At 30.0% G+C, this 18510-nt stretch overlaps 2 protein-coding genes across 3 annotated transcripts in view; one reads left to right on the top strand and one right to left on the bottom strand.

Annotated features, from left to right (window-relative positions):
* Nucleotides 1-1128: 1128 nt before the first annotated feature.
* LOC122508275 (mitochondrial carrier protein Rim2) overlaps nucleotides 1129-18510 on the bottom strand; it is a 35711-nt gene continuing 18329 nt past the window's right edge. Inside the window, exons 4-6 of the mRNA XM_043621548.1 lie at nucleotides 5250-5368; nucleotides 3757-3976; nucleotides 1129-2664 (exon numbers count right to left, since the gene is read on the bottom strand). Of these exons, the coding sequence (XP_043477483.1) occupies nucleotides 2396-2664; nucleotides 3757-3976; nucleotides 5250-5368 (608 nt within the window). The 3' untranslated portion in view covers nucleotides 1129-2395. The remainder of the gene's footprint in view (nucleotides 2665-3756; nucleotides 3977-5249; nucleotides 5369-18510) is intronic.
* LOC122508274 lies at nucleotides 9306-17685 on the top strand. 2 transcript variants are annotated; one of them, XM_043621546.1, is made up of 2 exons: nucleotides 9306-12143; nucleotides 12273-17685. In XM_043621546.1, the coding sequence occupies exon 2, from the start codon at nucleotides 12802-12804 to the stop codon at nucleotides 16219-16221; it is 3420 nt and encodes a 1139-aa protein (XP_043477481.1). In that variant the 5' UTR covers nucleotides 9306-12143; nucleotides 12273-12801; the 3' UTR covers nucleotides 16222-17685. The 2 variants fall into 2 exon arrangements, with proteins under 2 accessions (XP_043477481.1, XP_043477482.1); XM_043621547.1 differs by having other exon boundaries at nucleotides 9306-12455; nucleotides 12585-17685.

Raw genomic sequence — 18510 nt, 5'->3', positions numbered from 1 at the left:
TAATTGTATGTTCACAAAAATGACGTTATTTAATTTCAACACTCAAAATAAAATCGATCTTTTAATATCAAATGCTTTTCTTGTTACTTTTAATCACTTTTATAAACGAAAAATGGAAGAATATATTATTTAAAATTGACTCAAAGAAACAAAAATGCGTGGGGATAAATAGTGAAATCTTTTTTAATTTTAATTTGTTTTTTATTTTTAAATAATATTACAATTATGGGAGTTAGTGTCCAATTAATTGAAGATAGTAATTAGGAACATTTTCAACATTTAAGCACACTTTCAACACAAACTTTCGTAATACAAAATTTTATATAAAAAGAAAAATTAATATTTTTTACTTAAAAAAATCGAAAAGATAAACTTTATTTTTCTAAGGCATTTAATGATTTTCTGTTATTAAAAATTCATATATAGGAAATTATTAATCTAATTTATTTTCATTTTTATAAAAATTTATATAAGAAACAAAAAAAATGAATTTTTTACAAAAACTATATCTTTTTTTATCTATAAATAATTTTTATTTTCACTTTTATAAAATTTTAATATATAAAATAAAAAATGAACAATTTCCGATATTTTTTCTATCTGTAATGAAATAAAGGACAAAATTGAAATGCGTAATATTTTCAATATCAAAATTTCTATTAAATACCCTCTAAAAATAATCATTACAAATTGAATTAATTTTATGTATCAATGAGTCCTTATAAAACTATGTAATATTAATTTGAATTTGTAATTCAGAACCTAAATTCTCTGTTTCAACATTTTATTTTATCTATTTTTATCACATACGCAAAAATCTTTTCTTTATAAGAAAAAGAATTTCTAGAGCCTAAGTACAATAAAATTTATTCAGTCTTTCAAAAAATTTGAATCAGTCTCGCTCGCATGCGCACTTATGTTCCTTTTCATGAAATCGAAAATTTTCGCTATTTTTTTGCACTAATAAAAAGCAGCGCGATAATATTTTCTCTTTTTTTTTTGTTTTTTCTTTTTGAATTTTTAAAATGGACGAAAGTATTAATTTTTTTTTCCTTTCGTCAATAGTCACTACAACCATAAAAATTACTTCAATTCTTTTAGATTACAATTTTTACACTATTTACAATATTTTGTTTTTGGATTTTTTTGTTCTCTGTAATTAAATTATCCTCTCCTGAGAAGAATTCGGTTTTTTTCTTTAATTATAGAGAATAAAATATTTACAAATGACGGAATAAACTAAAATCACAGGCTCATTCGTCTCGCATTTGTGTTAATTTATAATTTACATTTAATTATTCAATAGGAAAACTAAAATTAAGATTAATGCGATAGATTTTATCCACAACTGTGTGATGTATCTATTTCATAGATAAATAAATTTAATAAAAGTAATTTTTTATTATGCACTTCCTTAGGAATGGAGGCAATTCTCTATATTGTGTAATTTATAATTAATTTCTAATGTAAAATTGAAAAAAATCAGAAATTAGACATAATGACAAATTTTCCAAAAAAAATTGAAAATTTCCTTTCATTGAAAAATATTTTGTAGATAATATTTGTTTATAATTAACGCTAAAAATTGATGCAAGAAAAAAGTGTATTTCACATTTGCGAAACGATCCTCTAAAATGTAAAATAAGGAGTTTATAAGCATAATACTCTCTTAATTTGAATTTTTCACCAACTATTTACATCTCCTTATTTAGAAAAAAAAGGGCGACGAATCTACGTGTAGATTCTGGACTTTTTAATTATTTTCTTTTCTTGTTATTAATATTATTATTACTATTATTATTAATATTATATACACAATATCGACTTGGCGCTTTATAAACTAGAAAGATAACATAAACTAATGACTGTGAAATAATCTTTCGTAATTTTTAAATCAACTGATTTATGCGGAATAATTGAGTCAAATAATTTAAAATTGCGAGTAAAAAAATCCCTTAATATTTAGTTTTCAATTCGAAAAATTGAGTTACTATTTTTTAATGCTTTTCGTCTTCGACAAAGAAAACCGCATGAATTTTGAAAATAGTTCACAATTAACTGAAGTCAAGTTTAATGAATTTAATTAAAATTTAGTAAATATGGAAAAATTAGGAATTTCGCTTTTAAATTTTATCGGAAAAGCAATTTTGCTTATATTGAAAATAACCAACGTTCAATTAAAGAAACGGAAAAAAATATGGGGAATATGAAGAAATACAAGATGAGACTGAAAATTTTGCATTTAGAAAATTAAAAATTAAAATTAAAAAAAAATGTAGAAAAATATTTTTTGAAATATTCGATTCACTTTTTTGATGGTATAGAATATTTGAAAGCTTTAATCAGTTAATTTTTTTATTCACGGCTCTAATTACTCTCGAGCCGTGAGCAATTCCTAAGCAAGCTCCTGTTTGTTTTTGGTTTCGGTGTAGAATTGTGTTGTGCCTGGTACATTGGTAGTCGGTTGAAAATGTCGCGAAAGAACATAGACAACGGCCTCATACGTCGACATCATTATGGCTGTATTTGGTATTTGTCTTATCAATTGCGTCGATAATCCTCGATACAATCCCCGAACGCCCTCCTCTGCGCAAACTGTATTCAAAGTTTGCCAAAAGCCACGATATTTCGTTCCTTCCTCTCTTAATCTTGTCCTCGCCACTTCTGCAACATTATTTATTATTATTTTCAAACAATAAATATTAAATAAATTCCTTTCCCTTAATTAATAGAAATAAATTAATTTTCCAAAAAGGGAAAAATCTATAATATCTGTCTATTATTTTTCGATTTTATTGTTTATTGGGAAATTTGGATTTTTTCTCCCTAGGCTTCGCAGTCGATAATTAATTTCAAAAAGAAGAAAAAATAGCTTTTAGTGTCAAAAATGTAAAAAAAAAATATTCAAATACAGGGTTGCCACGCTTTTGCTCATTTCAAATTCCCTGACTTTTCCAGGTTTTCTCAAGGTTTATAAAATTCCCTGATATTTTCAGTTTTTCCAGGTTTCCTAGAGTATATATATTCCTATAGTAGCAAATCGTAAAAACAGGTGATAAATAAGTTTTAGTAGATGAGAACGAATCATTACTAAAATTGATTTACAAGAAATAAAATCAATTTTGCAAAACTAGATAACTTGTTGAAAATTCTGGCAAGAGGAGATGAATTTCTCGTGCTATATTTAGATTCAACTGATGAAGGACAAACGAGATAGAAGAAAATTTTACAAAAGAAAAAATCCATGTTGTGCAAAAAGTAAAAAAAAATAGAAAAAGAAGAAAAAATCGTTTGAGAATGGAAAAAAATAACAAGATCGTAAACCACGTGACCAGGATGATATTCCAGAACATCAGATAAAATTTAATTCAAACGCAATTTGCTTTTCGTACATAGTCACGAAGGCCTTTCAAGCGCAAATCTTACGTAATCTACAAATTATTTTGTTTTAACAAACAACAAAAAAGATGCTTAATATTCCAATCATCTTGTTTCGAATTATTTACTCTAAAGTTTATTTTTAAAACAAACGATTTATTATGCAGAAGAAAATTTATTTGAAATTAAAGACAAATTAAAAAATTGTATTTATTTATTATTAAAAATGTTTTTATTTATTTATTTTATTTATTCAAAATGGGAATTATTTTGTCAATTACTGAATTTATAAACGTTTCGAATAAAAAATAAAAAAGGAAATTAATTGAAATAAATTTCGTTCGTAAAAGAGGAAACAAATTTTTTTGGAATATTTACCATGAGGGTAAGCGATACAAGAAGCGACTGTTTTCGAAAAAGCTCCAGCTCCCATAAACTCCAAAAAGTCGCGCGACGATTTCGAGTCATCGTTTTCAGTCACTGTTGACCTGTGAGTCAGAAGCCAAGCTTTGACAGCCTCGTAGATGACGAAATGAACGACTGTCTCGCTGATTCCAAAGTAGGACGCGACGATGCCCTTGTAGAAGCCGAGGAAACCCTAGAAAATCAAAAGTCAACGACTTCATTTACTTGTCTCATTGAATAATCAATTTGAGAAAATATTTTATTGTCAACAAATTATTTTATTTTAGACTCTTTTTTTAAATTTAATAATTCAAAACTTTTTCTATCGATCACTAATAAAACCAAGTTTTATTTCTTTTTCATTTCATACAATTAAAAAAGAACATGCCAACATCCACCTATTTTCCTAAAGAACTTCTTTTTCTCTACTCTCAATCGAGAAACATCTGCGAGCAGAAAAAAAACTTGCAAATAATTCACAAACGTTTCACATTTGTTCTTTTCTCTGTTCCTCAAGGGACAAAAATCTTTCATATCAAGAAATCTGACAAAAAACAATTGTTGCAATATAAATAAATCAACAATTAATTAATCGACGAATTCTTTATTTTTCTCCCTTTATGAAAGAATTCGTCGATTGAATTTTGTATTTATAAACATCTTCTTGCATTTGGCAATGAAAGTGCTAAAGAAACATTTCACAGGAGCTATAAAATCACATGTTTACACTACAAATTATTTCCTCCTATTTTTAGAAGTAAATTCCTATTCATAGGTCATGAGGCCAATTTTAGAAAGAGAATTAGAAAAAAAGTTGCGAATAAGATAACGAAGAATTTTTTTCGTCTGGTGGAAAAACTTAAACTCTGTGATAAATTTCATGAAAATTTGCTGAATTTATAAAGAAGCTCTGCATCAAAACACAAAAGTTAATTAACACACAAATGGACATTTTAAAATAATAAATTAACATTTCATGCAATTAACACGTGTAACTATTTGATACAATGAATTAAAGTGATTTTAATTAAGACGGAGTTTGTTTCATTAATTCAAACTAATTCTAAAGAAAAATGCACTCATTGTTATCGATAAATTTAAATATTAAAGCCAATCAATTCAAAAAGAAAAATGAATCAAATAAATAAAAATATACAGTCGAACTTCGATAATTCGAATTTTACATTCTTATTCTTCTTTTCATGAATTTCTAATTTCTAATTTCTAATTCCAAAATTCATTTATTCCTTTCTTTGTAGAAAAAGAAATTTCCTTTCGCTATTTAATTTTTAGAACCTTTTTTTGTTCTTAAATCTCTTATTTTTTTGATAATTATCGAGATTTGACTGTATACGATTTTCTCTAGTGAAGCTTTGCTGGAATCTGAAACTAAAAGACGAATTTTTGAATTCCCTTCTGAAAAATCGAATTTTGCCAGTGCATCGAAAGTCTAATTAATTCCTTACCGATTTTCTATATATCCTCTGGATACATTCTAGGGCACTGGTTCGATTTGAATGATGATCTAGCTGCAGTCTCGTTTTAACGAACCAAATTGGGTTCGTCGTTGTACACGCCACAAAACCTGTAAACATCAATAAGAAAATAAAAAATCCACTCACTGTAGGACAATATTTCACTTCGGTCTTGTGCAGAGCTTGAGTTCAAAAAAAAGTTAATTACTCAAAAATATTTTAAATACATTTCTTTTAATTAAAATATTATAAATTTAATATCAAAAAAATTTTATTATTGCAAAACTAAATAATGATATGATTTTGTATCAAATTTTGGAAATTCGCTATCGATAGATAAGTACAGTACTTGAGATTATTATCTCTTTACGAGATTTATCATTAAATTTCTAAGTATTTGTAAGTCTGACAACATTTTTTTTACTAGTTCGATTCTATAATAATTTAATTATATAATTAATTATTAATTATTAAATTTAGTTATTACAGAATTAGTGTATAATAAGTAACTCTTCAATTAATTAGTGCATTAATTAATTTCTCAACCAAATTAAACTGAATATTTTTAAAGAAGAAGAATTCTGACTTCAATAGGATTATTTTCAAAATATTTTCTTCAAATGTACCAAAATAATTATAAGGAATTTTAATTAATGACCCCCCATCGATGATTTATCAAAGACAAATCGATTTACCGCCGAGAACGATTATTTTTTTTTATCTAAAATTTAATACACTTGATGAGATTGATGATTTATTTGAAATGATTGTAAAATGTCACTAAATTCGTTTATTATCTGTGAAAATTAATAATCTTTCTTGTGAATCAAAAAGATTTCTTATTCCTAATTTTATTTACTTATTTTATTTAATTCGATAAGTTATTTAAAATTAGCTATTTTTGATAAAAAAAGATAAGAACGCATTAACATTAAAATGAATAATAAATTAAGTGAAAAAAAATTTTTTCAAATCAGAATTTTCGTTCGCTTTTTGTTTCTTAATTTTTTTGGTAATTTTTCTTGTTACTGTTTTCAATATTTAAAACTAATGAAATTCTAATTTAATGCTTTGAAGATGAAAAAATAACAAAAATTAATTAAACAAAATTTTTTTGAATTAAAAATATTTCTTTTATAATTTGGAATCTGAAATGATTGAATCCTTTTCAAGAAATTTATCCAAATTTTTCAAAATAATTAAAAATTTAATTAAAATCTTTAAAAATAAGTTAATTCTGACGAGAAATTTAATAAGATAATATTAAAAATATTTACATTCTTATAAAGACTTTTATCAACATTTTTGTACAGTAGTTGAATGTCTCTGAAAAATGTTATAATTCACATTTTTTTAAGTAATTAAATTCTTTCCAGATATTTTATTACAAGTTTTTTAAATAATTGAATTCCTTCGAGAAATTTTATTAAAATTGTTTTATATAATAGAATTTTTTCTAGAAATGTTAATAATTATAAAAATAATTGAAATCTTAGTAATAATTTTCTTAAAATTATAAGTATTAAAAGTGAGTGGTAAAGAATTTTACAAAAATTTTTCAAAATAATTCAATTTTTGCTAACAATTTTATTATTTAATAAGAAAATTTAATTTGTTTTCAAAGTATTTAATTAAATTTTTTTCTTATAAAGAATTTTCTTGAAATTTTACTAAATAATGTAATTTTTGCGAAGAATTTTATCAAATTGTAAAAGAAATAATTCAATTATTTTCAATACAATTTTAATAAAATTTCTCAATAGAATTCCTGCAAAGAATTTGATTACAGTTTTTGAATACAATAAATAGGTACCTAATTATAATTAATTAGTAAATTAGTTATTAACCAAAATTATTAAAATTTTGAATCTGAAATTATTCCAAAATTGCAATTTTTTTTTAATTTGCATAAATAATAATAAATGAAAAACCGTATTCCGCGCGTATCATTTTCTAGTTAATTTATAATTTTTCAATGCAACAATAATGATTAATTTTTGTCTTATTGTCTTGAATTTTTATTTCAAAATTAAATTCAAAACTAAATTTAGTAATAAATGTAATTATAATAATGGATTTTAATAATAATAATAATATATTGCGATAATAAATGTAAATATTATTTAAAAAGTCTTAAGGTTTCAAAATTTGTTGGTTTCTGTTTATAGAGTAAAAAAAGAAAAAATTTTATCTTCTTGAGCAATAAAAAGCTCGTGAAGTGACATTTGTTGGACCCGCTGACCCACTTTTATAGAAGAACTTGCGGGGCAATGCCCCATCTGTTTCTACCTGCGGCAAATGTGTATATACGTACACTGTTAAAAATCGAATTACAACATTACACCAAAGAGATTGAAACGATGTTTTTTCAATCTCGCACAGTGTGATTGAAAAAGATTTTGAATAATTATTGACATTTTTTATAGTCAAATTCTAAATAATATATTTTTTAAGAACAAATGAAGCGGGTGTATGCTTTTTTTCCCCAAAACCCAAAACATTCTCAAGATCTTTAATTTGAAACAAAATTTAATTTTGACCAGAATCTTCCAAAATTTTGAAACATAATTTAATTTCTGCGAAGAATTAATTACTTTTAAAAATAATTAAAATTCTGCAATCATTTGTAACTTCTGAAAAATTCTCTAAATCATATCGTACAATTTACGGTTTTTTTTTTTAAAACTGACTTTTATAGACTTTAAATAAATTGATGGAGGTTTTCAAAAGAGAACTTTGCATTTCTTTTAAAATTTCAATTGCTGCATATTTGATTTTATATTGTGTTGTCTCATTTATTATTTTATCGTCAGAATATAGTAGTTTTCTCACTTGGGCATATTTATCCTTTAGCTCTAATAATAAAACTTGGAAATTCATTTTTTCATCTTTAATCAAAATTTTTTTGAGTAATTTACAATCTTTAAAATAAAATAAATTGAATTATTATTTCAAAATATATTTTATATTGAAATAAATATTGGTTCGGAAAATCGGAAAAAATATTGCGTTCAAGTCGCAATTTTATTACCTAACTTACCGAGGAATAAATTCGATATAATGTAAACAGATATTATACTCTCTTGCTCTAATTGTTACAATTATTATGTTCAATTTCTTCTATTAATTATTTATTATTTTATTAAAAATGTCACATTTAAATACCCGGTTTGTTTTGATTAACGTTATCACGGCTGAGAAACTAGTCTCTTAAGTTCAGGGTTGAGAACATAGTGCGTTGCCCTTTTGTAGTTTCCAAAAAAAAGATGTGGTGTGGGGTATTAAGGTGCATTCTTCGACGCAGCAATTTTTCACAATTCAGAGTTTTCTCTGTAAAAACCTTAAGCTGACACAACACTCTCATGTTTAGCCACACTTTGACGCGCCAAGAGATAGAGAGAGAGAGAAAGCTATTGCTAAGCATGAAAGTGTGGAGTAATTCCTACGGAAGCTTCTATGCGCCACCCTGCGGCACTCACTCGCTTTACGAGGCACAAGGCAAATGTCGTTTGAAGCACCCTGCTAGTGAATGCCTTGTACGATGCCTCGGTGTGTGCCTCGTAGGGTGCCTCGATGCGTGCTTTGTGCGACCAGTAGTAGACCAGTGTTTTGAAATTTTAAACGGCTTTAAATGTAAATCAGAATTCTCAAAAAAAAAATTTGACTAGTTCAGGTTAAATTAATAGCTAATTGCTGTTAATATTTTTAAATTAAAAAGTGTAAATTTTAGAATAATTGAAGGGTGGCATGACAAAAGGGAGTCAGCAACAATTTTTCGAAATTGAGATATTTTTAGAAAAAAATCAGGTAAATTCTTTTACACAGTTCTGTAAAAGGATTTTCTTGTAAATTGTTTTTTAAACTCGTTTTTAATAAAAATAAGAATAAGACAATAGCCTACATATTTTTACTTACAATGCAATTCAGTTAAAAAACAAAAGAAATGAATATTATTATGAATAGATTAATATCGTTAAAAATATTTATTTCTTTTTTATATCATTAAATATATATTAAATTTCTCTGAAAAACTGTATGTCTATTTAGAAATAATTTTTATTCTTTATCTAATTTTCAATAATTTAAATATTATTCTTCTGTTAATTTTTAAATATTCCTGTTTGTAGTTTACATTTGATAATTTCTATACTTTTTACTTTCAAAAGTTAACATTAAATTAACAATTTTCTTGAAAACAAACAACTTTTTCAAAGCAAACTTTTTTGCATTCAATTCGTCATTTCAATATTAAAAAACTAATTTTTCAGTTTTTCTTTAAACTGTATATTTTTTAACAATTATAATTTTATAACAAAATATGCGCATTTGACGTAACCACAAAATAGTACACTTTTACTTATTTTTCTCACTAATATGTAGGTTGTAGGTTTATCTTCATAAATTTTATTTCTACTGATTGAGCGAAATAGTATTTCCAAACGGTTTTTTTTAGATTTTTTTTTAATGATCAGAAAAAATTTTTAATGTGTTATTTTCGTTTCCTGTAAAATCGTTAAATTGTTGCTTGACCATTTTTGTCATGCCACCCTTCAATTACAAATTTTGTTGAATCTTGTTTTAGATTGTAGTGAGGGTGTTGAAATGTTTCTTTTACTTGAGTATAAAATGTCAAGGTTATGTTTTCACCATTTTCACCTACCAAAAAAGTTATTTATGACAAGCTGCAAGTACGATTCAATATATTTTTATATATGAGGATTGAATTCAATAATTATTCAAGATGTACATATTTGCTTAAAATTTTTAAGACAACTAGAGGTTATATAACCTATCTCTCAAGTAAAAATACATTTCAACACCCTCACTACAATCCAAAAAAAGATTCAACAAAATTTGTAATTATTCTAAAATTTACACTTTTTAATTTAAAAATATTAACAGCAATTAGTTATTAATTTAACCTGAACTAGTCAAATTTTTTTTTTGAGAATTCTGATTTACATTTAAAGCCGTTTAAAATTTCAAAACACTGGTCTACTACTGGTCGCACAAAGCACGCATCGAGGCACCCTACGAGGCACACACCGAGGCATCGTACAAGGCATTCACTAGCAGGGTGCTTCAAACGACATTTGCCTTGTGCCTCGTAAAGCGAGTGAGTGCCGCAGGGTGGCGCGTAGAAGCTTCCGTAAATTCCCCCCACGCAGTGGGGTCTTCCTTCAACGTCCGTGCGCTTGTATAAAAGTAGCACACGCACACTGGGAGCTTCACTTTCCTCCAGTGTCTTACACGGGAAGGACCATCAGCGCAGCGCACTGATGAAATTACCACGGCAACAGTGCTCTTGTCGAGCTTGAGTTGGCTCTGCAAGGAAATTCGGTCGTCCAGCACAAGCCTTTCTTCAACGTCCGTGCGCTAGTATAAAAGTAGCGCACGCACACTGGGAGCTTCACTTGCCTCCAGTGTCTTACACGGGAAGGATCTAACCAACAGTGCCCGCGCACTGACAAGACCTCCACGTCGAAGGTGCTCTTGTCGAGCCTGAGTTGGCTGTCTGCAAGGAAACTCAGTCGTCTCCACAAGCCTTTCTTCAACGTCCGTGCTACTTGCATAAAAGTAGCAGACGCACACTGGAAGCTTCACTTTCCTCCAGTGTCTTGCACGGGAAGGATCTACTCATCAGTTCAGCGCACTGACAAGACCTCGACGGCGACGGTGCTGTTGTCGAGCTTGAGTTGGCTCTCAGCAAGGAAATTCGGTCGTCTCGCACAAGCCGTTCTTCAACGTCCGTGCTGCTTGTATAAAAGTAGCGCTCGCACACTGGGAGCTTCACTTGCCTCCAGTGTCTTACACGGGAAGGATCTCACCAACAGTGCCCGCGCACTGACAAGACCTCGACGGTGACGGTGCTCTTGTCAAGCTTGAGTTGGCTCTCAGCAAGGAAATACAGTCGTCTCGCACAAGCCATTCTTTAACGTCCGTGCGCTTGTATAAAAGTAGCACACGCACACTGGGAGCTTCACTTGCCTCCAGTGTCTTACACGGGAAGGATCTACTCATCAGTTCAGCGCACTGACGAAACCTCCACGGCGAAGGTGCTCTTGTCGAGCTTGAGTTGGCTGTCAGCAAGGACATTCGGTCGTCTCGCACAAGCCGTTCTTCAACGTCCGTGCACTAGTATAAAAGTAGCAGACGCACACTGGGAGCTTCACTTGCCTCCAGTGTCTTACACAGGAAGGATCTCTCCAACAGTGCCCAACGCACTGACAATACCTCGAGAGCGAAGGTGCTCTTGTCGAGCTTGAGTTGGCTGTCAGCAAGGAAATTCGGTCGTCTCGCACAAGCCTTCCTTCAACGTCCTCGCGCTTGTATAAAAGCAACACACGCACACTGGGAGCTTCACTTGCCTCCAGTGTCTTACACGGGAAGGATCTCACCAACAGTGCCCGCGCACTGACGAAACCTCCACAGCGAAGGTGCTCTTGTCGAGCTAGAGTTGGCTCTCAGGAAGGAAATTCGGTCGTCTAGCACAAGCCTTTCTTCAACGTCCGTGCGCTTCTATAAAAGTAGCACACGCACACTCGGAGCTTCACTTGCCTCTAGTGTCTTACACTAGAAGGACGTTTACAACAGTGCCCGCGCACTGACAAAACTTCCACGGCGAAGGTGCTCTTGTCGAGCTTGATTTATAGCTCTACAAGGAAATTTAGTTGTCTCGCACAAGCCTTTCGTCAACGTCAGTGCTACTTGTATAAAACGAGCACACGCACACTGAGAGCTATCACTTTCCTCCAGTGTCTTACACGGGAAGGATCTGTCTACAAAACCTCCACTGCAACGGTGCTCTCGTCGAGCTTGATTAAATAGCTCTACAAGGAAATTCATTCGTGTCTTTCTTCAACGTCCGAGCCTTCTTTGCAAAAGGTGAACATATTTTATATTACTATAAATGCATTTTAAATGTTTCTTGACATCTTGCTACATTTACAAATACAAAATTTGTTATCTAAGAATATCTTTTCTAATAAAATTTTTTTTAAAAATATGTTACAGAGCCTTTCTAGTCGAAAATTGTCGAGTTGCTAATTCTACAATCGCTTTTCTCCATTTTCTTACACAGGAAGGATCTATCTACAAAACCTCCACTGCAACGGTGCTCTAGTCGAGCTTGATTTGAAGCTCTACAAGGAAATTCATTCGTGTCTTTCTTCAACGTCCGAGCCTTCTTTGCAAAAGGTGAACATATTTTATATTACTATAAATGCATTTTAAATGTTTCTTGACATCTTGCTACATTTACAAATACAAAATTTGTTATCTAAGAATATCTTTTCTAATAAAATTTTTTTTTTAAATTTGTTGCAGATCCTTTCTAGTCGAAAATTGTCGACTTGCTGATTCTACAATCACTTTCCTCCAGTGTCTTACACGGGAAGGATCGAACCATCAGTGCAGCGCACTGTCGAAACCTTCACTGCAAACAATTCACCGAGGAAGAAGAGTATTTTAAGAAAATCACCTTAAGACTACGTTCTACGGATTGTGAATATTTACGGATTTAAATTTAATATTCATTTTTAAAATGGAAAAGAAAAATGATAATGTAAATAGTGATAGATCTCCCCCATCTCGACAGGAAAATGAAATTCGTCGCGTAGAAGAATTAAATAATTTTCATCGACGTGCGGTATCACGTCCTTTTATACAAGTATTACCGTCTAGTAACCCGTTACCGCAGTTCAATTTAACGTCTAACCGCTCATTAGAATTAGAAAATCGTCCCCCTCAACAGACAAGTGCTAGAATTCAAAGAACAGTGTCTAGTCCTTTTATCCCTGTATTACCTTTTGAAAGTAATGAAGGTAGAGTGCGTCGGCCATTATTTGACCCAACATCCATGGAAGAAGCTTCTTCGTCTACTAGCGGAATTACTGAAGAAGAAGTGTCGCTCGATGAAATTCCATCCAACGTTCAAATAGAAAAGTTCCAATTTTTCGATGAGAACACACGAATGTCAGAAGGAAGTGGAGTAGATTATTGCAAGTCGAAGGAACATGATTTTGATGATGATACAACGTTATCATGGCAACGTAATTTGGGACTGATGAACATCGTGTCATCATCATCATTCAAGGACAGCAGTACACCGATGGATATTGATAATGAAGAGAAAGAGGAAGAAACAACATCTAGTCCTACGCCGAAAAAAAGATACAAGCTGAATTTAAAAGAAGAGAAACTAGTTGAAGATGTTTTCAGCCAACAGTCAACATCAAAGGAACAGAAATTAGGAAGAAAAACTCCTCTTAAGAAGAAAAAATCATTATCTCCGATACCCAGCACGAGTCGTCAAGCTGATGAAAACGACTATTTGCAAAGTCTCAATTTACAGGAAGAGAAAGATTCGACATTCAAAATCCCCGAGCCATTAGCGACACCATCAAATATGAAGAAAACAACAAAATCTACAGCCAGGAAAGAAAAACAACAACAACAGCAACAAACTAAATTTACCATAAAGACTGGATTCGAATCTTTCTGCCCAAATGAACAAATTCGTACAATTGTGAATGATCAAGTACAAATGTTATCACGTATGTTCATCTTGATATCTCTACTTGTCAATTTTGCCCTTAGACATCCTACAAATACTTTTCTTCTTGACGAATGGTCTAAGAATGGGCCTGATTACTTAACAATTACATATTTATTTAAGGAGAAGGAACCTGTTAAATCAACAAAGAATGCATTTCTTAAGAAGTTGCGAGAAGAATTTGTTCCTGAATTTTCAGAATATATGGGGCGACCATTCGAAAAATTTGATTGCACTAACTTAACTTCCCAAGTGCAACAAATGGCTGCACAAATGAATACTAATTTCACTACAAATCTCACTACTCACTGTAGAAATCGACTCGCCAAATTTTTTAAAAATGAACTGCTTAAAAAATCACCCAGCTACAAGGAGAGAAAATCCAGAGTCATTGACGAAAAATCCATTGAAGAGAGGGACATGAAGCGAAAAGAAGAAAAAAGGAAACGTGCAAGAAAAAATAAGAAGAAACGAATTAAATGGGACAAGAAGAAGAGGATGAAAAGAAAATCTGGAAGACAGAAGAGAATTGAAAAACACAATAAATGTAGAAATTTGTATCCAAATAATAAAAAAATGAGGGACAAATTAATAAACATTCAATCGAAAACGGAACAGAAATCACGTAATGTTGATCTGAGGAAAATTGTCTACGACGCAAGGAAAACTATTGGAAGGAATCGAGGCAAGAAGAAATCTTCCAAGAAGCCGAGAATTCAACCACCAAAGACAACACCCAAAAACAAAACGTGCAGAAATCTGCAGAAGGAAATAACACCTGAAAATGAAACAAGCGATGAAACATCTGCAACAATCGAAAAAGACAAAGCGGAGGAGGAAGAAGAAGAAGAAAAAGAAGGTTACACAATTAAAACCTTAATTGACAATCTTCTTTTAAATAAATGCGAAAGTGAAAAATTAAATCAAATGAATTTGGAGAAATTGAACTTTGGAGATATCGAGGATAAAAATACGTGTCACAAATTTCTCCCTTTTTATATTCGCTTACAAAAATACTTTGTCGATGAAAAAATTAAAGGCTTCATGCTTGTGCCTATTATGAAACCTGGTTTAAAGTACATCTGCTACACAAATACTGCACTGAGTGATTTAGAAATTGTTTTCAAGAAGAAGCAAAATAAAACTGAAGAAAAAACACCAACAAAGAAAATGACGAGAGCCGAAATTTCGAAACAAGAGGCAGAACACAAGAAACTCATCTCACCGGTAAAAGAAAAGCATAAGAAATTGTCGAGTGATAAGAAAATTTTGACGAGAGATATAAAGTTAATAAAAAGTGAAAAAAATCCCTACAATAAAAAAAGATTGGCCGAATTGCAATTAAAATTAAAAGTTTTAAATGAAGATTTATCCATCATCAACAGTGAATTAAAAAACATTTCCGAAAATCACAAAAAAGTCGTGACTGAGAGGAATCAAGATAAATATCTGGAAAATGAACGAAGATGGGAAAGACTTTTCAATTTCTCGAAATTACGCGTTAATAAAAAGAAGTATAAATTTTCAGGGACAATTATGACCGACGGGATTGCCGTTTCAGTAATTTATAATGTTATAAAACCAAAGAAAATAATTGATTTCTCACCAACCGAACAGGAAAATGTGCGCGATAAGACTAAATATAAAATTTTAAAAGGACTAGACCCAGGATTAAAGCTTGCTTTCGGTGGGGTTGAAAGGGAAATGCAGCAAGACTTTGATATTAATTCTAAAGACAAACCGATTAAAATCCCCACGGCAACATTTCGTTTCGAAACTCAGGAATGTAAACGGCGATCGATTCTATATAAAGTAGGAAATGATCCGAAAACGTACTACGAAAATTTATTAGAGACTCCCGAATTTAAAGACAACGTAAATCATCGCGATCCATCCCTTATTATTCCGTGTACTAAATTTTTATTAAGAACCTTTTACGATCAACAACCGAACATGGAGAATAAGAAAATTGCTCGTCTCAGGTGGGATAAGTACATGCTTGTTCAACGAGAAACGGATTATCTTGCCGATTATCTGGTAGGGAATAGAGAAAAAAAACAACTCATAGCAATAGGCAGTCCAAAAATCTCCCCGTGGATGCGTGGTCATGTGCGCATGCCATTAAAAAAAGTGGTACGAAGATTAGCCGAAGAGCAAGATAAATATAAAAATTTACGTCTTGTTTTTGTCGACGAATTTAATACCACTAAAATGTGCAGTACATGTGATCAGAAGATGAAAATTCTAAGAAATAGAACTGCCTATTGCTCCAGTTGCAGAATAGCATGGAATAGAGACGTGAACGCTGGAAGAAACATTTTGAATTTAGCTCTAGTTCGACTCGGTATAATTCAAAAAGAACAGCTTCCCGACTCGACCAAATTCCGCGCGATCGCGGAAATAGAGTAATAATCTTCCGCGTTTACTTAAAAAATGGGGTAGATCTATCTACTATACAATAATTGGTTTTCTTCACTTGATGGGAGACCATGCCTTTGCACAAAGGCGTACACCACCAAATGAGCTATAACTTTGCTGCATGTATTGTAAAAGTACCTTTAAAGTTTCCAGCCCTGCTTATAAACCTTAGGTTAAGTCCACAATAGGCACTTTTCTTAAAGCGATGCATACCCTCTACATCGTTTTAAGAAAAGTGCCTATTGTGGACTCAACCTAAAGTTTCGAATCAATCATTTAAACTTTAAGGGTGCGAAATTCAATCTTTATACATAGTGTAAAGTTATAGTCTTATTTTTAACGGTGTATTTGCAAATAAAGACATTTGTGTCAGTGCAACGATTATCTTATTTTCTACTCTTAATGAATGCATCACTTCATCCAGCTTTAAAGCTTTTCTCAAGATTAAATGTCAATATTTTTTGTCAACAATCACATTAATGACAAAGTCAATAATGACAACGTCAAGAAAAAATGCAAAACATTTTTTTTTCTTTTTTGACTATTGATTATCACAAGATTTCGCTCGCGACCTATTCCAATATTTCCTTGAAATTGAAATGCATATTATTATAGAGTCACGTGTGTCAATGTTATTCGCTATTTCATAATTCGTTGATTCCACATTAATAATCGTTTCCATAAATTTTCGTTCCCCTCTTTCTCTGACTATTGATATTTCTAAAAAATAAAAAAGATTCATTTTTATTAATGAAACATTTTTTGCAAATTTTTCGTTTCATTATTAACTGTTATTTCAAATTAAAGGAAATTCAATATTTATCGCTCTATATGGTTGTTATTTATAATTAAAGGGAAGAAAGTGAAGAAAATTAAAAAAAAGAAAAATATAGCGAAAGATGCAGCGTAAAAAAATAGATTATATTATTGTCACGTGCTCGATGTATAATTTTATTGTAGGAAAAAAAGGCGCTTACTTAAGCAGTGCGTTCTCTTTTTTTTGTATTTCCTTTATCAAAATTGCGATTAGTTTCTCAAATTATAAATACAAACTCAATTTTTAATTCATTTCTAGAAATTAATTTTCTTATTCATTCGAATTACAAAAGTTTTAATTTTCCTGTTTATTCGAATTTCAAAAAATATAATTTCTCTTCATTCGAATTATTTTTTTTCCTGCTTAAGAAAAACAATTTAAAATCCACCAATCCAATCAAATACATCGATCTCCTTATTGTTTTCCTTAAGAAATTTTCTATATGTCTTCTATAAACTGGGTCAAACCCTTGTGCAGTCAATAAATGCTGCTTGATATAATATTCATGAAAAGCGTTTTTTTTACTATTTTGAAACTTAATTTAACGCTCAATTTGCTTTTCCAATAATAATTAAAATTTCCAATTTACGATGTTTTATTACTTAAAACAGAATCAAAACAAATTTTACTTTTCTAAACAAAAATTACGATATCAAATTAAAATGTAATGATTAAAAAAAATTTTCCTTATTTAATTTTAAAGATGAAACAATTTTTACATTGAAATTAAAATCTAAATCGTGTACTTGAAAAAAAATTTGTTATATTTAAAAAAGTTCACGACGTGTATATTTTCATGCGACGATTCGAAAATTAACAAATATCTTGTCACGAGTCTTGACTCTCAATAAAATAATAAGCGAAGTCCAGAAATATAATGTTTTCAAATTTATAACTTTCGAACTGTTTTGTAATTAATTTTTCTCCCTGAACTGAGATTAACAAATCAATCTAAAAGATTGATGCGACCGAGAGATTTTTTTAGAATTTGAAATAAAAAAACAAAACGAAAGAAAGATGAAATATTTTCAAACTAAAATTAAAATAACAGAAAATCTAATTACTTTTCCTTGAATTCTAAAAGTAAATTCATAATTTTTTTCGCTAGGCATTGATGAATGAAATGAATTTAATTTTTGTAAAATATTTTTAGTATCGAAACAAAGGAAATTTAATTTAGGTAAATAAGTTGCCAAATTGAATAGAAATTGCATTAAATTGAATTTTACCTTTCAAAATTGTATTTAAATGAGAAAATGATTGAAAAAAAATTAATATTATAGTTGTCAGAGTTAAATGTTAGAAATATAGAATTGAAAAAGATTTTGAATAATTATTGACATTTTTTATAGTCAAATTCTAAATAATATATTTTTTAAGAACAAATCAAGCGGGTGCATGCTTTCTTCCCCAAAACCCAAAACATTCTCAAGATCTTTAATTTGAAACAAAATTTAATTTTG

The sequence above is a fragment of the Leptopilina heterotoma genome, unplaced genomic scaffold (assembly GCF_015476425.1).
Source record: "Leptopilina heterotoma isolate Lh14 unplaced genomic scaffold, ASM1547642v1 Lhet_53, whole genome shotgun sequence".
Taxonomy (NCBI): domain Eukaryota; kingdom Metazoa; phylum Arthropoda; class Insecta; order Hymenoptera; family Figitidae; genus Leptopilina; species Leptopilina heterotoma.
Note: the sequence above shows the minus strand (reverse complement) of the source record. Positions and strands in the feature narration are given on the sequence as shown.